Source organism: Ovis aries, chromosome 2 (genome assembly GCF_016772045.2).
Source record: "Ovis aries strain OAR_USU_Benz2616 breed Rambouillet chromosome 2, ARS-UI_Ramb_v3.0, whole genome shotgun sequence".
Classification (NCBI taxonomy): Eukaryota; Metazoa; Chordata; class Mammalia; order Artiodactyla; family Bovidae; genus Ovis; species Ovis aries.
In genome coordinates, this window is record NC_056055.1 from 43,794,474 (window position 1) to 43,821,325 (window position 26,852).

The 26,852-nt window shown below is 52.8% G+C and overlaps 1 protein-coding gene across 1 annotated transcript in view; it reads left to right on the forward strand.

Moving 5' to 3' along the window:
• The first annotated feature begins 18,794 nt into the window (after positions 1-18,794).
• GFRA2 (GDNF family receptor alpha 2) overlaps positions 18,795-26,852 on the forward strand; it is a 103,581-nt gene continuing 95,523 nt past the window's right edge. The window contains exons 1-2 of the mRNA XM_015093118.4: positions 18,795-19,562; positions 24,572-24,886. Coding sequence (XP_014948604.2) covers positions 19,523-19,562; positions 24,572-24,886 — 355 coding nt within the window. The 5' untranslated portion in view covers positions 18,795-19,522. The remainder of the gene's footprint in view (positions 19,563-24,571; positions 24,887-26,852) is intronic.

Consider the following 26,852-nt stretch of genomic DNA (forward strand, 5'->3'; position numbering starts at 1 on the left):
ACAGGGCTATAAGGATTTGGGAACCAACATGACCAAGAGGGTTTGCCTTAAATATTCCACCCTGGAGTTTTTCTGGGATCTGAGCATGACTGCGAATCAGGTCACAAAGATGAACCCTTCCCCCAGAGAAAATGGAAAGCCTCTCCAACTTTGGAGCCTTTGATTCGATCCCTGGGTTGGGAAGATTCCCTGGAGGAGGGCATGGCAACCCACTCCAGTGTTCTTGCCTGGAGAAACCCCATGGATAGAGGAGCCTGGTGGGTTACAGTCCATAGGGTTGCAAAAAATCAGACATGACTGAAGCGACTTAGCATGCATGACTCTTTAATACGGTGGTCCCCAACCTTTTGGGCACCAGGGACTGGTTTCGTGGAACAGTTTTTCCATGAACGGCGGGGATGTGAGGCACGGTTCAGGCAGTAATACAAGCCATGCGGAGTGGCTGTAAATACAGATAAGGCTTTGTTGCTCACCTGCCCCACATCGCTTACCTCCTGCTGTGCAGCTGGTGGGGGCAGGTGTTGGGTACCCATGCTTTTAATACATGTGGAGCACTGAGATATACATTGCAGGGTGGGAAATTGTTATATGGAGAATTGTGCCCATCCCCAATTTCTATGTTGAAATCCTGACCCTCCATTCTCTCCGAATGTGATTGTATCTGGAGTTACGGTCTCCAAAGAGGTAATAAAGTGAGGTTGTTAAAATGGGCCTTAATCAAATCCTGTAAGGGTGTCCTACAGGAAGAAATTTGCATGGATGAAGACACCATGGATGCTCACACACGGAGGAAGGGCCACCGAGGACACAGTGAGAAGGTGGCCGTGTGCAAGCCAAGGAGAACCTCAACCTGCTAAGACCTTAATCGCGGACTTCCAGCCTCCAGAATTGTGAGAGAATGTATTTCTGTTGTTGAAGCCACACAGTCTGTGGCATTTTGTTACGGCGGCCTTAGCAAGCCACTATAGATGTATCCAGGAAAGTATGAATTATTCATTCCTTTAATAAATACTTATGAATTTGGGCACTGTTGGTATGAGAGATGAAAGGATGAACAAGAAAGATGTGGCTTATATTCTCAGGAGGCTTGGAGTCCAATAGCGATCTTGTGTCTGCCTTCAAGATGGGGAGACCAGACTGACACTCAGAGAAAACACAAGACGACGTTTAAATTGAATAGTACCGACTTCAAGTGGTAGAAGTTCAGAGAAAATGAAAATATAAGAAAATCATTAAGGGGACTGCTGTGGTGGTCCAGTGACTAAGACTTTGTGCTACCCATGCATGGGGCCCAGGTTCAATACCTGGTCAGGGAACTAGATTCCACAGGCTGCAACTAAGAGTTCAAATGCTGCAACTAAGACCCAGGGCAACCAAATAAATAAATATTGAAAAAAAAAGAAAATCATTAGGGGAAGTTTTGTGGAGAGAGGTCTTGGAAGATGATCTGGCAGCCCTAAACTTCTGTAGGGAGCTTATCGGTCCAACAAGAGTTTCCCGTCTGTACTGGCTTACCTGGAAGGTACAACTCCCTGGGAACTTCTCAGTATTCCAGGCGACTGGCCAACACAGACTTCTTCCCTGGGAGCCATGGTCACCATCCTCTCAGGCTGAAAATTCCTGCTCTCCGGAGACCGGAGCTTGGCCAGCTCTTCTGTGGTTATTTGCTTCCATTTCTCCAGGCAGATGGGGACTGCTGGCTGTTCATCAAGTTAGCAATTAGCAAGTAATTCATTAGGCACCTAATGAACAAATTATTAACCTGGCAAGCCATGTCCAACCGCTGACTTGGGGGAGAAATGGCTATTAATAAGGTCTTGGAGTGGCAGCTGTGGTTTAGTGGTTAAAGCGTGGGCTGGGTGACAGGAGATGTGGGTTCTGGACTCGTGGGCCAAATTGCTTTACCTCTCCAGGCCTTAGTTTGGCTGCTCATGTGGTGGGAGTAAGAAAATTCTATTGCTGGGCAAATTCAATGTCAGAGAGTCTGTATAAATGCAGGCCATTGGGTTATACGAACTCTAAGACCCCTGCATTCTAACTTGCAATGATTCCAACATCACCACCCCCTGTACCTTCCGGCCCCCAAACCAAAGTAAGGCATATCACGGCCATCCCTGAAACTCTTGTAATCGCCAAGTCTCATTCCCAATTCAGTATGTGCATGGAACCTAGCTATATGCAAAGGGCTAAGCAGGGGAGGGCAGATGTGTGTGAAGAGTCCCTGCTTTCATGGCGTTTACGATTTGGTTGCGGGTATCCGACATTCCCGGGTGGAGCTAGTTGTAAAGAACCTACCTGCCAATGCAGGGGACACAGGTGACACGGGTTTGATCCCTGGATCAGGAGGATCCCCTGAAGGAGGAAATGGCAACCCAATCCAGTCTTCTTGCCTGGGAAATCCCATGGACAGAGGAGCCTGGTGGACTATAGTCCATGGGGTGGCCAAGAGTTGGACATGACTGAGCACGCCAGGATGTGATCAGACATTTACACACAGTCAACTAACTCAAGTACAAAGACATTTGTGATAGGGCTGAGAGCTGTAGGATTTCAGAGGAGACAGGTAACTAGGTGTTAGAGTAGAGGGGGGCCTTGCAGGAGGGCAGGGTCTTGAAGCATGACTTCCTTGTGCTTTTTTGACTGTAAGACTAGCATGGGCTCATTGTTCCAAATCTTGGAAAGAAAAAGATAACCTGTAACCTCATCAGCCAGAGATAATCGCTATTGACAATTTTGTACCCAGGAAGGATCTGACAGGCGGAGATGGTGGAAGGATTGTGTTGAGGTGGTGGAGGACTGAAAGTTCTGGGATGGGGAAGAATAGGATCTGTGGTTAGATGGAAGTGTGGACCAAGCAGGCTAGAGTGGGGTCCTGGGGCAGAATGGAAGTGTGGTGGTTGTAGTTTAGTTAGTTGTGCCTGACTCTTGTGACCCCATGGACTGTAGCCTAGCAGGCTCCTCTGTCCATGGGATTTTCCAGGCAAGAAGGCTGGAGTGGGGTGCCATTTCCCTCCCCAGGGGATCTTTCCGGCTCAGGGATAGGACCCCTTTCTTTTGCATTGGTAGGTGGATTCTTTACCACTGAGCTATCTTGGAAGCCCAGAATGGAATTAGAGGAGGGGAAAAGGGCTGGTGAGGGCATAAGGGGCCAGACTATTGAGGGGTGGGGAGTACGTGTGTGTGAGACAGTGCCTTGTGCACTGGACTGGAAGCCTCAGTCAACAAGCCAGACACTCTGTTCTTCATCACACTCGTGATGCAATGGAACTTATCGATGTAGCTCTCCCACTTGGGAGAAATACTGCAAAAACCTCTGCAGGAAAAATAAACAAATATGAAGCTGTGACCAAGTTGCCAAAGGGAGCCTGGGGCCAGTGGAAGAGGCAAGGAAGGTCTCCACCTTGTGTAGTTGGCCAGTTGGCTGGGGCTGTTTCCAGTGTGTCAGCAAGACTCCTTGGGGGAATAAGGGACCTGTCCTGCTTTGCCCTCATCCAACAGGTGTGATCTTTCTTCAGACTCTTGCTTGGTCCCTAAGGGATGTCTAATCCACAGGTATTTTTTTGGTCATGTACCAGCAGAGAAGTGTATGCTGCTGCTGCTGCTAAGTCGCTTCAGTTGTGTCCGATTCTATGTGACCCCATAGACGGCAGCCCACCAGGCTCCCCTGTTCCTACGATTCTCCAGGCAAGAACACTGGAGTGGGTTGCCATTTCCTTCTCCAGTGCATGAAAGTGAAAAGTGGAAGTGAAGTCGCTCAGTCTTGTCCGACTCTTCACTACCCCCTGGACTGCAGCCTACCAGGCTCCTCCATCCATAGTTGACAAAAACTCTTTTTTCTCTAAGATAATTAAGAGGTAATCTTTTTTTTTTTTAAGATTTTTTTTTATAGGAACCATTTAAATAGCCTTTATTGAATTTGTTACAATACTGCTTTTTTATGTTTTTTTTTTTTTCTTTTTTCTTTTTTTTTTGGGGCCATGAGGCGTATGGCATCTTAGCTCCCTGACCAGGGATCAAACTCCCACCCACTTCTTTGGAACACACAGTCTTAACCACTGGACCACCAAGGAGGCCCTGGAGATAATCCTCGGATTTTCTCAAAAATCCTATGAGAAGCGCATGTGTGTGCTTCGTCGCTCAGTCATGTCCGACTTTGCGACCATTTGGACTGTAGCCTGCCAGGCTCCTTTGTCCATGAGATTCTCCAGGTAAGAATACTGGAGTGGGTTGCCCTTTCCTCCTCCAGAGGGTCTTCTTGACCTAAGGATCAAATTACCCATATCTCCTGTGTCTCCTGCATTGGCAGGCAGGTTTGTTACCACTTGCACCACCTGGGAAGTCTCTCTATGAGACAAGTATTGCTATTAATCTCATTTTACAGATGAGAAAGTTGAGGTTCAGAGAGGTGAACTGACTTACCCAAGATCATGCCGCTGCTGCTAAGTTGTTTCAGTCGTGTCCAACTCTGTGCGACCCCATAGACAGCAGCCCACCAGGCTCCTCTGTCCCTGGGATTCTCCAGGCAAGAATACTGGAGTGGGTTGCCATTTCCTTCTCCAATGCACGCATGCATTCTAAGTTGATTCAGTCACGTCCGACTCTGTGCGACCCTATGGACAGCAGCCCCCCAGGTTCCCCTGTCCACGGGATTCTCTAGGCAAGAATACTGGAGTGGGCTGCCATTTTCTTCTCTAGCCAATATCATATGCCCAGAGAAAAATCTGGATCTTGGGGGACTGCTGTGGAATAACTTGGTGGTAAAGTGAATGGTTTTTGGAGATGGGCTAGTTTGGCATTCAACTTCCTACTCTGCTATTTTACTCACTGAGGAGTGTGAAGAACTTGGACTTCTCTGTTATTTTCATATATCAACGGGGACTATTTACCTCCCTGGGTTATTGTGAGGCTTAAATGAATCAACACAGATGTTATGGACTTAGCACCTAGTAAGTGCTCATTACAAGTTAGCTATGATTATTTTTAACTCTAGGTTTATTTGAGTCACAGACATAACTTAAATCTTGTGGTTGTCCCTTAGTTCTCTGCCATGGCTAGTCACTCTGGAATTAGGAAGAATTCAGGTTCAGAACCATCTTCCTGAGACTTCTTGGCCCTCAGGGAATCAGACACAGATTTCCTTAAAGGACTTTCTGATTAGCCAAACACCCAAGTTTTGCAGGATGCAGAGAGGTTTTCTGTGGCTCATGTGATAAAGACATTGATGCCCACCAGACATCCCGTCACTTCCCCACATCGATAAGTCCCCGTACTGTTAGACAGGACTCCATAATTGGTTCTGGCCTATGGGCTGTAGGTGAAAGTGACACCTATCACTCTGGATGGCTCTCTGCACTCCAGCTATAGTGACTGAGGATGCTTTGTATTCCAGGAGATGGAAGATGATGGCCCATCAGCCCGCCTGGATCCTTGAGTGACTGTGTGGAGCAGAGCCTCTGCCAACAGAGCATATTGTGTGATGCAGAGATAAACTTTAGTGGTGTAAATGTTGGGGACTCTGCAGATTTTTTTTTTTTTTTTTGCTTTAGCATAGCCTTGTGTGACTTGGGTTCCATCCTTGGGTCAGGAAGATCCCCTGGAGGAGGACATGGCAGCTCAGTCTGTATTGGTTGCCCAGAGAATCCCATGGACAGAGAAGTCAGGTGGGCTACAGTCCATGGGGTTGCAAAGAGTCAGACACAACTGAAATGACTTAACACACACACACACACAACCTTGTGTAACCAATACAACTCATCTTGGTTGGCTGAGGTCTGACATTTTACGTTAATAGCATAACTAACACCTTGCATTGGACAGCTTTTTACAGTTTTTTACTGAGTGGGCTCACACCTATTACCTTTTTTGATCCTCGGCACAATTACACATATGGGAATGCTCCCTGGTAAGACCTTAGTGCTATTTCTTTAAGCAATGTCTGCTCTAAAATCCTCATTTCTATACATATCCCGTTTTCAATCAACTCCTCTCCCCACTATACCCTGGTTCAACACCGTAGTTTCCAAACTCTGTTGTACTTATCTGTTTGTCCATCTGCTTACCCCAACTGTGTTGGAAGCTTTTAGATACCATCTTATCTAAGACAGAGGCAGCGCCTTGTCGATTTGGTGTCTGTATTTATTACAGTAGGTACTTTCATGATGGCTGATGAACCACTGGTTGTGTAAGGGAGGCAGGGAAGACTACTGACCCCTTGGGAGGCACAGTTAAAGGGCTTTCCTAAGGACACGCAGCTGGTAAGAGGGGGAGCCAGGCAGCCTCCTTCTGAGTGCAGAGCCTTACCTGTCTGTTTGCATGGACTGTTTTTCCATTTTTTTTTTAGGGTCAGATGAGATGGTATGGGCCAGGTTCCTTGTAAGGCATTCTGCTACCTCAACATTTCCTATTTCCAAAGGCCAATCAGGAGGCCCACGTGGTGGTGTCCTAACTGGAGAAGGGTGGACCAAGGAGTGTGTCCAGGAGAGCAACTGGGAAGGGTTCCCTGGGGGAAAAGCCTTGTCTGAAGCACCCTCACCAGCAGGATGGCACCAGGAGCTTGCTTGCTTGCATGCTTAGTCGCTCAGTTGTGTCCTATTCTGTGCGACCCTTTGGACTGTAGCCTGCCCAGGCTCCTCAGTCCGTGGGATTTTCCAGGCAAGCGTACTAGAGTGGGTTGCCATGCCCTCCTTCAGGGGATCTTCCCAACCCAGGAATCGAACCCGTGTCTCTTGTGTCTCTTGCATTGCAGGCAGATTCTTTACCCGCTGACCCATCGGGGAAGACCCTGGAGCTTAGCAGGACTCAATTCCATGTCTCCTTGAACAGCTGGGAAGGAGGAAGAGGGTGCAAGGAGGCAGCAAAGGAAACTCTCACTGTACCCCTGAAGGCAGGGCTCTGGGATGGGGAGCATGGGCCCGCTGGCTGATGCACCCCCGCAGGGCCCTCATGGCCTCCGCCCTGTGGCCGGCATGGCCAGCTTGGCATGGCATCTGTGCAGCCCATTTTATCGCCCTCAGTCGCTCATCAACAGACTCAACATCAGCCGTGCTTCATGGCCTCCCTGACTCCTGGCTCCTCCTGTGGGAGAGGCCGGAAGGGAGGCCCTTTCTCATCCTCTGGCGACCTGAGTCAGACCGCAGGAGAAAGGAGCGTGATGGATCCCACAGAGGCTGTGAGCAGCACCTCGAGGAGAACTGCCCCTCCTGCAGGACTGACAGGAATTGGAAGCGCTTCTGTACGGGGATTGGTTTGAATCAGTCATCAGGTTCCAACTGGAGCTGATTGTTTTTCTTGGCATGAGAGTTCTGCTCCAACACGCCTGCTCCCTGTCCTCCTTAGTCAGATGGGACGGTTTCTGTCTTTGGAAAAGCCTTTTGGACACCTCCTTGGGACACTGCTGGTATGTCTGGGTGTATATGGGGGGTAGCCCAGAGTGTGATTTGAACAGCAGCTTCCCAAGTACCTCCCGGAACCCCGGATCTTAGAACAGAGGGTATTCAGAATTCGCGGAGCAGCACTTACAAGGGGATTAAAGGAACTCATGAGTCAACTCAAATGACTGGTTGTGGCTGCCTGGAGTGCTGCGTTGAAAAGTCTTAGCTTCGATCAATTAACAGCATGTGCTCTGGTGAGGACAGGGGAGCGGCTGAGATGCTACACAGGCAGATTCGCCTTCTTGGCTTCTCATTTGAATCTCCTTTCTTGTGGTGCCTTATTTCTACTATTAGAGAGCCATTACCTCGCATTAAAGCCTGTCTCTCTGTTCTTATTTCTTTAAAATGCATATGCATCAGGGAGGAGAACGAAGAAGGCATTGAAGAGTTCAGTGACTGATTGATTGGGATTGATTACCAAAAAACAGATCATTATCAGATTTGCTAGTGCTGGGAACTGCAGTGACACAGTGGCAACTCTTCAAATACTCAGGTTTTCTCTTGGCTTAGGATGGGTTATCAGACTGCCTTGCAGTCTGCTGAGAGGAAATGGGAAACCAGTTGGGTTTGGTGGAAGGCAAACATAGACAATGGGGGTCCCTCATCAGGGGTCACCTTGCAATGGGGACATCAGGGGGTCAGAGCTGACCAGGGGTGCTGACCGTCTTTGGGAGGGCAGGAATTTCTGCTCAGAAACTTTCCTGGCAGTCCAGTGGTTAAGACTCTGAGCTTCCAATGCAAGGGGTGTGGGTTTGGTCCCTGGTTGGGGAATGAAGATCCCACATGCTGTGTGGTGGCTTGGCCAGAGAGAGGGGGGAAACCTCTTTTATCAGGAAGCCCTGTGTTCCCAGCACTGTGGTCTGTTCTCTGTGGGCTGTGCTTCTGTCACCCACTTCAGGGGAATGGGGCTGGGGGAGAAACAAGGTTCAGTCTTAAGACTGAACAATTTTGCTGTGTAGACTGGAAAGTCTAACCTGCCCGACTTCCATCAATGCACTAAGTCTTTGCAGATTTAGACTTTAAAGCAAAGAGTGTAAGAGATGCAGGTTTGATCCCTGGGTTGGGAAGATCCCCAGGAGGAGGGCATTGGAATCCACTACTGTATTCTTGCATGGAGAATCCCATGGACAAGAGGAGTCTGGCAGGCTATATAGTCCATAGAGTCACGAAGAGTCGGACACTACTGAAGTGACTTAGTGGCATAAGCCAGTCTAGTTTGATGAAAAGAATTTAAATGGCAAAAAAAAAAAAAAAAAAATCCTCCAGTCAGATTTATCAATTGTTCCTAAGAAGAAGAGAACAGAATAGGAGGAAAGAGGAGCATTCATATACGAGCCATTTACCCCAATCAGTCCAGTGACAGGAGATAAGTGTTTGGAACAGGCCAGCGATCCTGGCCTGTGCCTTCGTGCTAAGGTTATGTCAGGTAAAAGGAATCATTGGCTCATTCATTCATTCATCCAGCAAGCACTTACTGTTCCAGCCTCTGATGATCTGTGGCGAAGAAGACATAGGTCCTGTCTTCAGAGAGCTTTGAGTCAATGAGGAGTATACACAATGAAAATGGGCATTTAAAAAAACCTTTCTACATTGTATTGGGGTGTAGCCAGTTAACAAGCTTTTGACCTTTTCAGGTGGACAGCAAAGAGATTCAGCCATGCATATCCATGTATCCATTCTTCCCAAATTCCCTTCCCATCCAGGTAGCCATATAACACTGGCCAGAGCTCCCTGTGCTGTGCAATAGGTCCCTGTTGGTTTTCCATTTTAAACATGCCATTTAAAGAGGTACTGTTTTATAACTTTAATATATAGTGGAAGTATATGTAACTTTGTGCTGTATTTTCTAATTTGCTAGTAAATGTATTAACATACTTTAATAATTTAAGAAATTAAAAAATAAAATGCACCATTTTAAATGTACCTGTTCATTGAAAATGACATTTTTGACAGAATGTGTTTAGCGCTGAGCTCTGGAAGCCTCAGTATTCCCATCGCCAAAATGGGGATGTTTCTCTTTATCTTGTCTTCTAGTCACTAGAGGAGCAAGAGCTGCCCCAGCAGTGCCTGAGATGGGGGCTGCTCCTCCCTGAAGTGGGGGCGGGGAGAAGGGAGGGTAGCCCCACATATCTCCCCGGGGGGTGGATGGGCTGCCCTCAAACAGAGAGAATGGTGCCTGCATCTGCAAAGCACCTCGTATATTTCCAAGCACTGCCTTGTTCAGCATCTGATTTGATCTTCCTTCTCCCCTGTGAAGTTGGTGGGGTGGGGGAGCATCACTCTAGAGGCCCTAAGGTCACTTGTGTAGCTGGGGACAAAGCTGTTGGCTGGAACCTGAGGATACTTTTCTCACTCTATGGGGTGCTCTGGTTGAAGACTGGGGAATTGGCATGGAGAAGGAGGCGAGGACAGAGGTTGCAATAGCCTATAGTTCAGCCTTCCTTCCTTTTCCTTTTGTTCTTTCTTCCAGCTCTCCCTGAGTGCCAACTCACGGTGCTACAGTACTGAACTTCTTCTGAGGCTGCCAGCAAACCCAGGTCAAAACTGGAGCTTGAGCCCTAGTCAGACCCTCATTCCAAAATGCTCCACGTGCCAGTTGGGGTGTTGCTCCAGGAGCCAGGTGGCAAGAACAGAAAGAAATGGGACCAAGCCAGGGCTGGGGAAATTACAGAATCCCAGAGCTCTCACCACTATTAGCAGTGCAGATCCCCTAGTGTTGCCAGTTCCACACCCTCCAAGGGGCAGGGACTCACCCACCTTGGAACAGGGAGGCAGCGGGACACCAGACCTCTGGAAATGGCCCATTCTGGATGGAGCCAGCTTTGCTGGCATGATGGTTTCACTGTGAAGTAGGAGGTGGGGGCTGCACTTGATGGCTTTGATGGGAGTGGCCCTGCTCTCCTCTGCTGAGGGCAGACAGCATCCAGGCAGGCCAGCTGCCAGGGAGAATGATAGGCATCTGGCTGTCCAGGAGTGTGTGTAGCCTGAGGCACTTCTGGGAAATTCCCTTTTGCTTCCCATCCTTGTGGATGTGAAGTCACGGGGAAGCGAAAGAACAACTCAACTATCCGAGCTGTCTGGAATCAGGAAACAGGGGCCCTGAGAGTCCCCTGTCTCGGCAAGTGTTTCTGTGACATTGTCTTAGTTTTTATTATTAAAAAGTATTTCATTTTGAAGTAAGCCAGAAAGAAAAACACCAATACAGTATACTAACACATATATATGGAATTTAGGAAGATGGCAATGACGACCCTGTATGCAAGACAGGGAAAGAGACACAGATGTGTATAACGGACTTTTTGGACTCAGAGGGAGAGGGAGAGGGTGGGATGATTTGGGAGAATGACATTCTAACATGTATACTATCATGTGAATTGAATCGCCAGTCTATGTCTGACGCAGGATGCAGCATGCTTGGGGCTGGTGCATGGGGATGACCCAGAAAGATGTTATGGGGAGGGGAGGTGGGAGGGGGGTTCATGTTTGGGAATGCATGTAAGAATTAAAGATTTTAAAATTTAAAAAATAAAAACTTAAAAAAAAAAAGTATTTTATTTTACTGAAGTGTTTTAAGCAAGTTGTTGTTGTTCAGTCGCTAAGTCATGTCTAATTCTTTGGAACCCCATGGACTGCGGCACGCCAGGCTTCCCTGTCCCTCAAGGAGGGATACTTCCTGAATACAGGACTTTGAAATCCATCAGGACTGGATTCAAGCCATAGGTCAGCTCCTCGCTGACAAGTCACTCATGGACAAGTCACTCATGGACAAGTCCCTGGGTGCCTTGACTTTGGGTTTTGTAGTCTGAAAAATGCCCACTTCAGAGGCTGGGCAGGAGGCCTGAGATGGCTTTCACAGGGGAAAGCTGTGAGTTGCCGAGTGCAATGCACTTGTTGGCACTTGTTTATTATTGTCATGGAAGTTTCCTCCCAACCCTAAGAGCCTAATGATTGGAATTCATTCTTTCTGGGTAAACAGTAACCCTCCCCCTGGGAGCAGTAGGTAGAAGATAGCAAGAAAGCACTAGTATATATGAGAATAGTGGGGGTAAGGTGAGAACCTTCTGGATTATGGGAAAAGAAGTTCCCAGGACAGGAGGTCAGGGTAGGGAGGTGGGCACCCAGGCAAATGTGCTCATTGGGTAAGCTCTAGGCTGGGCCCAAAGATAGTTTGTCTGCTCAGAGAGGAACATCCTGGTCCCCACTTTCTGTCCCTAGCCCCTTCGAGCCTCCTTTCAGTCCCTGGAGACTGAGCTGGGCCCTCCAAGTAACAGTCCATCTCAGACCCAGCTCTGAGGCTCCACCCACATTGCCGGGCTTAGCTAAATAAAGACATGGTCCCTGTGGGGGGCCGCTGGGGCTGAGAGCTCTCCTGGGGAGCGCCAGGCAGCAGGAGCCGGCTCCCCACAGCTTGGTGGAAGCAATCACTGCCCCTCTCCCTGCATTCTGCCTCTGACCTTGGGTAACCTGGCAGATTGCCAGCCAGCGCCTGAGAGCTGGGGGCGGTGGGCGTGCTCAGGAGAGAGGCTGTGGGGTTGTTCCAGGCAGTGGGGGTCTGCCAAGTGCAGTGCTGGCACCTGGACAACACTGGGGCGTGGCCGCGATGGTGCCAGCACAGGCTGGGCGCAGGGTAGCCCGGGCAGTGGGGAGGCTTCCACAGTCACTGGGATATTTCAAGCTGGCAGTAGCGTATCAGAAGGGACATTTACCAGCTCAGCTCCTGCTGCCATGGGGAGATGCGAAGGTGGCAGGGGAAGTGCTGGGTTTCAGATTTTTCAGGACGTGTCTCCCTTTAATCCATCTCCTAATGTGGGAGAAAGCAGCAGAGCCCTGGCTCGCTGGCTGCTGGGTTTCTCTGTTTGAAGGTGAAAGCTCACTAGACCAGGGTGTGGACAGCCCCACTTTCCTTGCAGTCCTGGCTCCTCCACTTGCATTGTAACCTGGGCCACGTCATGGGCCATCTTCAAGCCTGAGTTTGTTCACTTGGAAGGGGAGCAGAATCTTCTCAAAGGGAGACGGGGATGGTGTAAGGACTTCAGGATCATGGAGAAAGAAGTTGTGAAATGGTGAGGCAGGCTATATCCACAGAAGGGGGTATTGCCAGCTTCCTGCCTGACTTACTCTTCATCTGCATTCCTGCATCCCTGCAGTAGCAGCAGCTTCCTCCCCTTCTAACAGGCTACCCTGGGGCTGGCAGTGTGTGTGTGTTGGAGGGAGGGCAGCAGAGGGGTCTCAGAAGACCCTAGGGAGAGGCCAGATTCCCACCTCTTGTTGGGTGCTTACCTCGAAAGAGAATGATGAAGCATGGGAACACTGACAAATCAATTAGTTAAATCAATGCCCCTGAGTGCACTATGTATTTCTTTCCCTCTAGCCCGGTCCCACTCACCCTGCTTCAGCAGCTCTGTTAATTCTTCAGGAATTGGAAGCATTAGTTAAATCCCTGCTGGTCTCCATCCCCAGACAACTTCACTCTGGCCAGGCTGGGCATCAGGGACCTGGAGTGGCCGTGTGGGGAGGGAAGGTTGGAGAATGGGTCAGCCTGCCATTAGGAGGCGGATGGGTCTGGAATGGGGCTGAGAAAGCTCATGGATGTCCATGACCTGGGCCCAGGACACTGAGCTGGACACTGCAGCATGTGCCATGGTGAGAGAGCATTCTTTCTAGGCTTTAGACCTGAACTCCAAGTATGAGACCAGATGAGAGCACAGGAAAGATAGAAAAGAAATTGCAGTTCTCAGTTTCTTCACTCTACTGCTGGACAAGGCAGTGAGAAAGGGAATATTTAAGATGTTCTGAAATGTGACATAAAAATTCACAGTCTGGAGAGCTGCCCCTTTGCTTATTTATTCAGGGCACAGAGGTTACCAGGGTGGGGCCCTGGATCCCAACTGCCAAAGTTCAAATCCTGGTTCTGCCACTTAGAGTATGACCTTAAGCAAGTTATATTACCTTTTTTTGTTTTTGTTTTTTTGACTTTAGTTGTCTCATTTGTAAATTGGGGCTAGTAAGAGTAACTACTCCATAGAGTTTTATCAAAATTAAAGGGATATCAACATATATCTTGCCATAAAGTTGGCTCCCTTAATTATTATAACCAGTGACAAAGTCTGAGAAGTCAGGGCTATAGCGTCACTTTCCCAAGGCCTGTCCCCTGGCTGGTCACCGTGACTAGGAGGTAATTTCCTTCTTCCTTGCCCCCGCTGCTGGGTCTACATCTTGCTGATTCATCTTTCTAGAGCCCCTGACAACCCCTTCCTTCCATCCAGGCTCATCACCAATTCCTATTTTGGACCCCTATTATTTCAGGCCGAAACTGTTAAAATCGTTTCCTAACTGGTCTCTTGTCTCCATCCTTCACGGAGTTGTCAGATCAATCTTCTAAAACACCGTTCTTATGCCACTGGCTTGCTCAAAATTGTCAGTGGCTCCTAAGGGAGCAAGAGGGAGGCCTTCAATGCTTGCCCTCTACTGTGCCTCCCATCGGACCCTCCAGACCTTCTCTGACAGGCCCCTCTCCACCTGCGCTCTTGGCTCCTCCCAACTCTTGGGCGCTTCCTCAATCCTGTCTTTCTTGTTTGGCTGTGTTGGGTCTTAGTAGGAGTGCAAGTGCTCTTTGTTGCAGCTGGTGAGCTTCTCTTGTAGTGCAAGGGCTGATCTAGTGGTGGTGAACGGGCTTCGTTGCCCCTCAAAAAGTGGGATCTTAGTTCCCCAACCAGAGATCGAACCCTCATCCCGTGCACTGGAAGGCGGACTCTTAACCGCTGAACCACCATGGAAGTCCCCTTGAACTGTTCTTACCATTGCACTTGACCTATGCTGTCCCCTCCCCAGAACACCGCCTCCCTCTGTGTTCCTCCAAATTATACCATTCTTTCAGGCCCAGCTCCAATCCTCTGTTTCCCTGCAAGTCCTCCCGAAACTCCCAGGTACTAACCCTTCCTTTCTCTCATTCGGTCCCAGTGTGTCTTTGGGTTGCTCAGTTTGTTCATGGATACCTGACCTAACTCTATTGTGCACGGCTTCCATGGCGGGAGCAGCCCTGCTCAGAGCCCTATTCCCACAGCCCTTGGCACTGTTGCAGGGAATCCAGTAAACTTGCTGCTTGATGGATTGTGGGAAGTCCTGGGTCAGCTGCTGTCCCATGCCTGAGGGCACCTCCGTTTGCCAACTCCCTGATTTCTGACGTATCTTACCCGGCACCTTCTTCTTCTTTTTATTCCTGTTTGGATTTTCTCTCTGGGACATGTGATCCTCAGAATTTTTTGCTCCACAGAAGGAAAAGAAGGGATAAGATTCTGCTGGCAATAGCTCAGCTCTGGTCAGTTGAGCTATGTGATTAATGAGATTGCGTGGGCGCATGCGTGTGTCCTAGGGTGGGCCGGCAACCCTCCTTGCTTCCACTGGTCTTTCTACATGCCTATTGCTCTTACCCTCCAGAGAATCCACGCCACCAGATGAGTAGGCCTAGATAGATGAAGAAACAGAAAGGAACGAACAGCCAAGTGTCCTTTCTCCCTCTCCCTGCACATTGTAGCTCCCATATCTGTGATGGTGGAGGGGCTGTCTTGGGTGGGCAGGAGACTCATCTACCCACGAGCTCACGAGCCACTGGGCTTGATCCCTAAAGGCTGATGAAAGGTACAGTCTTGGAGGGTGTGGGAATGTATATGCATGAACCTTAAGAACATCTGTTCATGCTTCCTGAGAGTCTCTCCTTTCTCTGAGACTCCCTCTTACAAGGTCTCCTATTCTTGACCCTCTACAATTGTTGTTTAGCTGCCGAGTTGTGTCTGACTCTTTTGCAACCCCATGGTCTGTAGCCGGCCTGAGTCCTCTGTACATGGGATTTCCCAGGCAAGAATACTGAAGTGGGTTGCCATTTACATCTCCAGGGGATCTGCCTGACCCAGGGATCGAACCTGCGTCTCCTGCATTGGCAGGTGGATTCTTTACCACTGAGTCACCAGGGCAGACTTACCTTCTTGTCTCTGTTTCCCTTGAATCCCCATTGTTTTTTTAATCTCTGCTTCTCATTTGCCACTTAGGTTTGTATGCCTTATACATAGGTTCCTAATCCTTCTGGATCCCAGAGGAAAGGGGTGACATTTTATGAACAACTTTCTTAGAGCTCGCTGCTCTGTGTACAATATCTCATCTTGTCTCTACAGTTTGAATTAAAATTTTTTTTTTTTTTGGGTTTGCCAAGTCCCAGTCACAGCATGTGGATTGAACCAGGGCTCCCTGCATTGGGAACATGGAGTCCCAGCCACTGGACCACTAGGGAAAACTCAAGTTTTTTTTTTTTTTCCAAACCCCATTTTATAGATGAAATAACTGAGGCTCTGAGAGATTAAATTGCCTATGGGTGGCACATGTCCATCTGTGTTTCCTCTGCAGATCTTGGCATGGGGTAGAGGTGCTTACACATGGGAGATGTGTGGGTTATCATCATGGGACACTTGTACGCTGCCATATCTAAGGGCAGCTCAGGTTGAGGGTGGATCTGCAGAGAGTGAGGTGTAGTGAGTGATGCTTATATAGACAGGTGGGAAAAGAGGGCCTCATGGCGACAAGGTGAATGCTGGCTTGGTGGCACTGTCCACTGTCCTTTCGATGGCTGGGTGACCCGGAGTCCCTAAAGGACCTCAGCCATTACCTCCTGCTACCAGATACCCCTCCCACCACCATGGGAATCAGTGGGCACACCCTGGGTGTTCATCACTGCTTTCTCATTAAAGCTCCTAAATATGCTTCAGAGAATTTTCCTTCTAATGTCCAGCCAGGGTTCAAAGAAAGTTAAAGAAATTGTTTTTGAGATGGAGGAGGAAGAGCAATGTGCCGAACAGCAATTTCAGAGTCTAGAGTAGGGCCCTTGGGATAGGGAAAACCTCAGGTGGGGGTGCAAAAATGTTGGAGTGTATGGCAAAACCAATACAATATTGTAAAATAATTAGCCTCCAATTAAAATAAATAAATTTAAATTAAAAAAATAAAGGAAAAAAAAAAGGGCATTTGGGCAGCAAGAAGATCCAGGGAGTAGGAGAGGGGAGGGGGGAAATTTATTTACACCAGACTCCAGCCACTGAGGGCTTCCCCGGTGGCTCAGAGGGTAAAGAATCCACCTGCAATGCGGGAGACCTGGGCTTGATCCCTGGGTTGGGAAGATCCCTGGAGGAGGGCATGGCAACCCACTCCAGTATTCTTGACTGGAGAATCCCCAGGGACAGCGGAGCCTGGAGGGCTGTGACTTTGTGACTCACGGGGTCACAAAGAGTCGGACACGACTGAGTGACTAAGCACACACACAGCTTCTGATTCAAGAGTATAATTCTCATCAGGTTTTCATCCTTTAACCTAAACTTTTATGAAGTCGGTTCCTTACACCCCCCAGTTCTAGGAATGAAGGTGTTTAGTCTTTTCTTAGAACTGGAGAGGCCCGAAAGAATGGCAAGAAGGTCAGCCCCCGGGTACTTTCCCCAGCTCCAATCCCCAAGCCTTCCTGGCCCAGGTTCGCTCACCTGCTAGGGCCACGCCCCCAAGCAGGCACCACTCAATGGCCCTGGGACAGGACGGACTGAGGGCTGATGCTCTAGGATGGGGCAAATGTGAGGCGTTCGGAGAAGACCCTCAGCTCTGCGATTTCAAGGCTGGAGAAGCCGCGTTCCCGCTTAAATCCGCAAGACGGAAGTTGCTCCCTCTAGCTTTTCTACTTGCGAAGCCCGCCGGTTTTGTAAGTGACCCCTCCTTTCGAGCCCAGGTCCATTTCTAGCATTCACGCCTCTCCAGAGTCTTGTTCATTTAAAAATGCATCTTAAAATGCACTAACACCTACATCTTCGGTCCAGCCCAGATCCAGTTTTGCGTAGCGCGGAAAATTTACGAGGTATTGCGTGTACCCCACCCTGGCACACGGGGTGCGCGCGGAGCTGCGTGCAGGAGTGGGTGCGAGGGCGCCGAGGGGTGCAGGGCAGCTTTAACGCAGCCGAGAACGTGTCAGATGGGCGCGTGAAACTGGGGTGTCGGGTGTGCGTGGGTCTGCCCGCGCGTGCCCGAAGCCCACCGCCTCTCGCCCACTGGCCAGAACGTGTCAGCAACCATACTTCTCCTTCAGCCCTTTCCCAGCCAGATGCCCCTCCTTTTTGGTGCTTCTGAGCGTTTACTGTAAATCCCGTGACTAAAACACGCCGGTGAGCCCGGCCCGTGGACAGATGGATCAATCGCCCCCATCCCGGAAGGGGGAGGAGGCCCCACCTGGAGCCTCGGAAGCAGGGAGCTGCCGGCTGCCTCGGGAGAACTCTCCGGAGCCCAGCTCGCCGCCGAGCTTGGCGCGGAGACTTGCGTCGGTCCCGGGGCCCTCCCACCAGGGTGGGTGCGAGCCAGCATCCCTGATCCTTCCCGCGCAGTTCGTGGGAGGGTTCGCCGGCCTCGGATGGGGTGGTCAAGACGCCCTGGCTTGGGCGTCCCGCACTAGGGGAGGGAGACAAGTGGGGAAGGGGAGTCTCGAAGGGCTACAACGCCGGGGCGCGTGGGAGGCGAGGGCGCCGGGGGTGTGCGGGGAAAGTTCTCGAGCCCCGCATGAAGAGCACACGTGTATGCGGGCGCGGGGCTCGACCCGGGCAGGAGGCTGTGCGGCGACGCTGGCGGTTGGCGATGGAGGGGGTCCTTCATCTCCCTTGCGTCCTCGGGGAGACGCTCTGCCTCGGCTCCTGGGTCGAAGGACGCCCTTCGGATGGTGCAGTCCCCTTCCCAGACCCGGACTCCAGCGGTTTTTTTTTTTTTTTTTTTCTAGCGCCCTTCCCCCTACGCCCCCGGGTTGGCTCGAGAGCCACGGACTCCAAGCCCTCGGGCCTCCGCTGAACCTCCCCAGGGCCTCCCGGAGCCGGCTGCCCTGGCGCGGGGGCGGGGGCGGTGGGGGTTGGAGGGCGCAGCCCGCTCCTGGCGGGGAGAGGAGGGGGCGTGGGGGTTGCCGCGCAGCGGCAGGAGCCTCGGGAAGCGAAAGGTGCGGAGGCTTTGGTGGGTTTGGGTTGGAGCCCGAGCCTTGGCCGGGGTAGCTGGTCAGTTTCCGGCCAAAGCTGCAGGTCAATCCCGGGAAGGGCGGGCGGCCGAGCAGAGGGAGCCGGCGGCGGAGCTCTCCCCTCGGCTCGCGTTCCCCGGCGCCACCGCCACCGCCTTGTCGCCGCCGCCGCTGCAGAGTGTCGCTGCTCCGCCGCGCGCCCGCGCCCCGCGCCGCCAGCGCTTGGGAGCCAGAGCGCCGAGCCCCGGGCGGAGGAGAGGGGCGCGGGCGCGAGAGCCGCGGCGAGGGAGCCGCGAAGGGGGAAGGGGGAGGGCGGAGGGAGGAGCAGGGAGAGGGAGAAGGGGGAGGGAGAGGAGAGCGAGGTAGAGCCGGGGAGAGCGGGAGCAAAGAGCGAGAGCCAGGGAGAGGAGAGGGAGGGAGAGGAGAAAGACACACGCACGCAGACACACACGGTCACTGGAATTCCATTAGAAAAAAGTGACACGAGCAGGGGTTAGCGGGAGAAGATTTTTTTGAATCTTTCCTCCGTCTTGTGCGAAAGAAGCGACTCGGGTCTCTCGTCCTCGAAGCTCCCACTGGATCGTTCCTAGGCGCTGACACCCGTCGGTGGATTTCTTATTTGCGTTTTATTCTGACCCCCACCCTCGCCACTTCCTTCCAGCCCTTCACTCTCAAATCGCCTCTCCCCCCACCTCCTCAGTCCCCTCCCGGGAAGCGCAGGGGAATCGGACCCGCGGGGACTCGCGCCTTCCCGGACGAGCCGAGGGAAGGGCAGACCTGAGGACCGGCTGTCGGCTTGGAGAGCACACACACACACACACACACACACACAGAGAGATACGTGTGTTGATTTTAGTGGGCAAGGGGGGCGTCGAGACGCGGCCCACCGCCCTCCATTCCCCCACCCCCTCCAGCCAGAGGCGAGAATCGCAGGACTCAGGATCTTCATCCGGCGGACTAGCTGGGATCTCCGCATTGGATTTGGGGCTGATTATCACTGCTTGGCTATTATTATTGTTGTTGTTATTATTTTTTATCCAAGGGAGAAAGACAGAAAAAACTGTGGGATTTATTTAACATGATCTTGGCAAACGCCTTCTGCCTCTTCTTCTTTTTAGGTGAGTACCTGCGGGAGGCGAGGACAGTGTGTCCGCGGGAGCCTGGGGGGCTGCGCGGCCGCGCGCCTGCAGGCGCCGGGGAGCAGCCTGGAACCTTGGGGGCGAGCGGGGCGCTGGCGGGGGACCGACCCGTGGGAAGAGCTCGCGGCGGGGCGAGCCGGGCCCGGGCGCGGCGGAACCGAGCGGGGCCAGCGGCTAGGATGCGGGTGGAGGGACGCGAGCCGCTGTTGGCTGCGTACGCACAGGGTTGGGAAGGAGACTTAGAACACCCAGACCATCCCTGAGCGCACGAACGCAGACATAGTCGCTCACTCACATGCAGTGATAGCGCTCATTTCTCTCAACATAAAGGGTTCAAATTGTGGCAACTTAAGAAAAAAAAAAATCCAACTCTTGATCTGGAAGAGAGAAGAGAGGGAAGAGGCTCAGGGTCGGGGAGAGGAAAATCCTGCCATCCTACCTTCCGGCTCCTCGAGCCGATCGTGGTGGAGGGCACCGGCTTCTCCAGGAGCTCCGGGATGGACATCTGTGGGGGCAGTCCTGGCAGCCAACCCCCTCCTGCCAATCATCCTCTGGAAAAGACACCCCGCTTCCCACTCTCCGAATCCCTTCCCCGCGGCTTCACTCCCTGGAACACTTTTCAAGTTTCTCCCCACCCTGTACCCTCCCTCCCGCGCAGACCCGAGTCATCTAGGTGGGCGGGAGTGGAGGGTTTGAGCCGCAGTTCACCGCCTTGTCTTTGCCACATTTGGGGCGGGGGCACCTGGTAGCTGGTGGGAAGAGATGGGAGGGAGGCCAAAGTTTGCTTCCTTGGGTGAAGAAGGAGGGGAGCTAAGGGGAAAACCTGGCCTGAACAAAGACCGCTGCTCATTCTGGAAGCCCTCTCCCCCAAAGGCAGGGAGGGAGGGCTGCCTGGTGCCCCTGAACCCTGACTGTCTTTTTCCCACCCAGAATTCCCAATCCCTAGCCCCCTTTTTATGCTGCAGGGAATCTCAGCTGCTTGGGAAGCAGGTGTAGAGGGAGCATACTTGGGGGTGGAGGTGAGTAAAAGCGGGTGTTGGAAAGGCTGCTTGCCACCGTCCCAGGCAAGGCTGCTGCCCCAGTAAGTACTCCAGAGAGAGGGCAGGCTAATGGTGTGTGTGTGTGTGTGTGTGTGTGTGTGTGTGTGTGTGTAAGGACCACACATTTGCTTCATTGTGGATGCTGCTCCTACACCTTGGCCTGCTGTGTAGCCAGGGTGAGCCAGCCTGCCCAGATGGGTCATGAGAGCACCCTTTCCCTCCTGGAGGAGGGGAGAGGGAAGGCCTACGAGGGGGTTAGGTGCAGGTCATAGAAAGCCATGAGGGGTGTCCTAAGAAGCGTCTTGACTAGGACCAGGGATTCGAGTCCAGTCCATGTTGATCAGGCCCTGGGCCCTTCGCCAGCCCCACCTCCTTTTCCCCCTCCTGCATTTGGGCTGTGGGGCTTGGCCCAGCTCTAGGGTGTGGCCTTCACAGTCCTGCCTCAGGGAGCCAGAGGTGGCTCTTCTCAATAGAGTTCTTAGGTAGGAGGGGCTGAGGGAGGAGGCTGGGATGGTTCCTCTGGGCCCCACTGTGCTCCTGCAAGCCTTTCCCGGTAACCCTCTCACTCCAAAGGGGCTATTATAAAAGCTGACCTTTTCTCCTACGGCTGGTTTGAAAACCCAGCTTTCTGGGGCCAAGAATGAGCAGGGCCAAGAAGAAAGGAAATTGTATTTCAGGAAAAGCAGCCAGACTGCTTGCTCCTGAGCTGCACACACGCCCCAGACCAGCAGGGCTCCCAGGTGTGGACGATGGCCCCTCAGTCATCTCCAGGTCCAGCCCCCCAGGCTGCAGAGGTGGGGGGTCCCAGCCGAGGGGCCTGAGGAGAGACTGTTCTCCTGAGCCTATGCAGCTGTGCCTGGGGTCCTGTTCAGAGATGGCCTCTCTGGTGTCTGTGGCCCTGGTGGGGGTGGGGATGAGAGGAGGAAAAGTGGCAGGGGGCCACATCCTTTCAGTTCCTTTCTCTTGAGAAGCCCCTTCTCACAGCTGGGGTGCATGTTGGCTGAGTGACCACAGGACAGTGAAAGGCTCTGGGTTAGGCCAGCCGAGAACTAGGGATATGTTGGTTGTTAAGGAAATTTCAGCCCCAGGGACCTTGCCTGGCAAGGAGCCCACAGTTGGGAGTTGGTTGGAAAGTTGGCTTTGGGGAGAGGCTTTTCTGGAGCTTGAGAAGTGGGGTGGGCATTTTCAGTCAGGGATAGAGTGAAGCATGTTCCTAGGAGCAGGGGCCTTTGGTGTGCTCCTCCCAAGGTTCTGAGTGAGGTGTGGGCGTGGGCATGCCTTCCTGGCCCAGCCATCCTGACCTCCAGTGTTGACAAACTCAGAGAGAAAGTGAGATGGGGAAACTGATGGGCGTGGGGACCGGGGTTGGTCAGAGGGCCCACCTCCCACTGGCATTCTCCCTCTCATCGGGGCATTTGATGTACCTGGGTGGTTGTAGGTCTGTGTGGTCTCGCAGTCCCCGCTGTGTCTCTAAAAGCTGTTCCACATGTCTGCTTTCCTTGCGAGATCCGAGTTTTCTCCTGATCTAGAACTTGGAAACATCACCAGAATACCTTCCAACCTTTACTCACCTAGAATTCTTGGCCAGAGGCACCAGGTTGCCATGATTTCTTTCTCTGGCTGGACTTCTTGGCTTTGGGGGTCATGGCACCACCGAGAAGAGTCAGGGGTAGGTGGTGGTCAGGGAGTTTGGTTGGAAAATGCACTGACCCTCCTATGGAGCATTCTCTGCTCAGGAGCTGAAAGGAAGAGGGAAGCCCTTGCTTTAGGCACAGGAGCCCAGGACTCTATAAGGATCGTCTCTTGGGGCTGTAGACCCACCTGTAGGGCAGGAAGGAAGTGTCCTTATTGCCCCAGTTCCCTAGGCTAGTGTGCTGATATTTAAGCCTGGGGAGGAAGCCGCTTTCTTGTTTTATCTCCCGCTGTGCAGCCTCTGGTAACGCCAAGGTGGGAGAGGAGATGCCTGCTGGGATGCTGGGGTGAGGAGAGTCAGTGGAAGGCCCAGGGCTGGACCAGTCCTAAGGCTCCAGCAGGCTGGCTACCTGGTTGGCTAGGTGGGACAGCAGATACAGGTGAGGCCGGGTCAACAGAGCTGACACTTGAGGGCCCTGTTGCACCCGAGTCCTGCTTAGAGACCCAGGAATTTGCTGAAGCCTGGCAATAAATCCCCAGCCTGGGCTTGGGCGGGAGGGCGCTTCCCCATCCTACCCTGGGCAGGTGCCTCACTGTCTATGCCCACATTTCATGCTGGTTTCTTTAGTGGTCTTGCTCAAGCCTGGCCATAACTGTCAGCTCCTCCCGTCCTGAGGTAGAGGTCTGGTCAGCTGGAGAAAGAAAGTCTTTTGTTGTGGACCCTGAGGTTTTCTCCACCCCAGGCCCACCCCCTGGTCTCTTGGTGGGATAGGCCTGGCCGGCCAGGAGTTCGTTCCTAGTTGCCTTTCCCCTTGGTGGCCCTGTGGGTAGTGACAGGGTTGCAGTGCAGCACATTGCCTCTAGGTGTCGCTGTCTCCCTGTGCTAGCTGCTCCCTGAGCAGGGCCTCCTGGGAGAAAGGAGTGAGAAGTGGGAGTTCTGGGTCAAAATGGAGGAGATTCTTTGGGATTAGGGGATGGGGGACATTTCTGCCTAGGATCTTATTATGTTTCGGGGCAGAATGGAGTGGGGAAGCCCCCCCATCACTCTTCTGGTCTTGGAAAATTTAGTCTTGGCTCCGGGCCTTGGCATGGCCTTTTTGTGGGGCAGGATCTGAGTGAGGGGCTTGGAGGGGACCAGGGGACTGGGATGGTGTCTGTTTGGGGAGCTTGCTTTTGGAAGGACCAAGCGGCCCTCTCTGTGCCTTTCCCCTCCGTATCTCCTTCCCCGATCCCTTCCCTTCCCTTCCCTTCCCTTCCGAGGACTGTGGGTTTGGACACTGGAGGCCATGCTGGGGAGGCGAGGGCCATGTGCGAGGCCAGGGTCCACTTGCAGCTGACTTATTAGTTGGCTTCTGGAAAGAGGGGAAAGAAGGAGAGACAGAGGGGAGAGGGTATCAAGGAAGGGTGGGAGGAGAGGAGAGAAAGAGGAAAAGAAATGAGAGAGAGAAGGAGACAGAGACAGAGGTGTCTGTAGGAGTGGTGGGATGGGGTTGCTTGGCCCCCAGCGTTTTTCGGGGCGGCTGGGGTGAACTTGTCTCCATGGTGGATTTTGTCTCTGGCCACTGTTGGACAGGATGGTGTGGAGGGCCGGGTCCCCCAGAGGAGTGCTTCCCTCTGAGCTCTCCTCAGACCACGGGGTCAGGCTTGTCTGTCCCTGTCTCTTTATGAAGTCTGGGGACTCAAAATGGACAGACTGGGGGTCGGAGGGGCCGTTTTAGCCTGTGTGTGACCTTGAGTTGTCACGTCGCTTCTTTGGGCCTCAGTTTTCTGAGAGTGGAATGCGGGACTGATCTGGTCTTTGAGAGCCTAACAGGCTGTGAGAGTTAACCAGTCAGCCTACCTGGTTCCTTGGCCAGACCTCTGTTTGGACCCGAGGTTGCTGGCAGGAGGCCTGGCTACTCTGAAACTGAGATCTCCCTTGGCCTGCCCTAGGAGGCCCATTAGCTGCCAGCTCTCTGCTGAGGCCGTGGGATCCTTCTCTGGACTCCTGGCATCTTAGACCGTCTGTGGTCTGGCTGGGGCCTCTGGCTCTTCTGGGCTGTGCTTCTGGGCCCAGGGCCGTGGAAAGAACCAGGAAAGGGTCATGTAGGGCCAGGGCCGAAGACAACTTTTCTCCTTTGGGGTCTGAGGAGAGATGGTGGTATCTTGGGCCGCTTTAGCAGCGCTTGCTCTGACCTGCTGGGGCGGGCAGCCTTGAGTCGGCCTCGCTGTGCAGAATAGAACCGGTGTGACTCTCCCAGAAGGGCCCCCAGGCCTGCCTCTGGGGTCGGAGACTGCGGCCCTCATTCATGCTTGTCTTCCCTCCCCACCACCCAGACGAGACCCTCCGCTCTTTGGCCAGCCCTTCCTCCCCGCAGGGCCCCGAGCTCCACGGCTGGCGCCCCCCAGTGGACTGTGTCCGGGCCAATGAGCTGTGCGCGGCCGAATCCAACTGCAGCTCCCGCTACCGCACGCTGCGCCAGTGCCTGGCCGGCCGCGACCGCAACACCATGCTGGCCAACAAGGAGTGCCAGGCAGCCTTGGAGGTGCTGCAGGAGAGCCCACTCTACGACTGCCGCTGCAAGCGGGGCATGAAGAAGGAGCTGCAGTGCTTGCAGATCTACTGGAGCATCCACCTGGGGCTGACCGAGGGTAAGGCCGCCGGCCGGGGCCCTGGGTTCAGCGGGAGGGCCTGGGAACCTGCCGGACTGGCCCGCTGTCTCTCTCTCCACCTCCTGGGCAACCTAGCACCCAGAGGAGGCAACCATCTGACCTAGAGGGGGCAGATGTTGCTGGAGAGACAGACCAAGGAGGAGGCAGGGAGGAGAAAGGGTCAGGGTGGTGGAATGAGAGGGGATGGGGGTCTGGATGGGGAGTGAGCCAACGATGGCTGGCTGGCTGTGTGTCGTGATAACAAGGGCAGGTGAGGCCAGAGTGCCCAGGTGGATGGAGAAGAGCACAGAGGAGAGAGAAGGTACTGGCTGTGTGCGGGCGGAGCTGTGAGGTTTGCATGTGAGCAGACCAGCCCCTGCCACTCTCTGCTGCCCCCTTCCCGCCCACCTGCTTCCAGGAAGCCTGCCCTTCCGGTGGCTTCCTGACCCCTGGCCTGGCCTAGGCATCATCAGCAGGGATTGGAGGGCACGTGGGCAGCAGGTCCCAGAGCCCTAGGCAAGCCCTCCTCCAAGGTCCAAGGCCAAACCTGTAAGCCTCTTAACCACCTCCCCCATTTCCTCCCCCTCCAGACTAGGGTGTGGAGGATTTGTAGGCCTCCTGGGTCAGACATTCATTTATTAATTCAACAGCTGTTTACTGAGAGTTTTCTGGCTGCTAGGCATTACCGCTCCAGTACTCTTGCCTGGAAACTCCCATGGACGGCGAGCCTGGTAGGCTGCAGTCCATGGGGTCGTACAGAGTCGGACACGACTGAAATGACTTAGCAGGCATTAATAGTCGAGAGCAGCTGGGGCAGCATTTGCCTTTGTGGAGCTCCTAGTCTGGGGGGAACACAGATAAGTCAGGGACTTTCAGTCGTTTGGTGTAGTGAGTGCTGTCAGAAAGCACTGGGGTCTCTGGAAGAGCCAAAGAAGGGCATCTAACCCCTTTTGGCGAAATCTAGAGAGCCTTCCTGAAAGAGGCGGCCTTCAGACTAAAGAGTGAGGTGCAGTTACTTCGTGAAGGCATGTGGGGAGAGTGTGGGAGGTGGGGGACAGAGCTTGGGCAAAGGGTGGCATGTAATGCAGGTTAGCTGACCTTCCTTACAGACATGCAGGTAACTCAGTGGTGCTAAGTTGCTTCAGTCGTGTCTGACTCTAGCCCACCAGGCTCCTCTGCCCATGGGATTCTCCAGGCAAAAATACTGGAGTGGGCGGCCATGCCCTCCTCCAGGGTGTCTTCCTGACCCAGGGATTGAACCCTCATCTCTTCTGTCTCCTGCACGACAGATGGGTTCTTTAACACTGCTGCCACCTAGAGGCAGGTGGAAGTGGGGCTGGAGGAGGAGAGACGGAAGGGGTTTGGATCTGGTGGGCAGCACCCCTAGGAAGTTTTATGTGAGGATCTCTGCTTCAGGACAAAGTTCACGTGGTTCCAACAGGAGAGCAGATTGGAGACACTGTTTGGAGGCCACTGCTGTGGTGCAGGCCAGGAATATGGCGGCTGAACGAGGACAGTGGTAGGAGAGAAGGATCTAGGAGCTGCCCAGGAGGTGGAATCAACAGGTCTTGGTGAAAGGCCAGAGGAGTCAGGGAGGGTCCCCATCTTCTGTCTGGGGCAGCTGAGTGGCTGAGGGGGCCCGTCACAGCAAAGGTGTTGAGTCAGGGGAGGGCTGGAGATATGCGTTTGTTTTGGGGTATACGCCCCTCATCGGCCCTATAGACTGCTGGGTGTGCAGGGCTGGGGCTCAGGTGAGGAAGGGAGACTGGACATAAGGATTGAGAAGTCATGAGCAGGGACTTCCTGGAAGTGATAAGGACTCTGCCTTTCAATGCAGGGGGTGTGGGTTTGATCCCTGGTTGGGGAACTGAGATCTCACATGTTGCAGGGTTTGGCCAAAAATAAATAAAAATGTGGTAAATCAACTACAATAAAAGATAAAAAAGAAGTCACCAGCAGCCTGCAG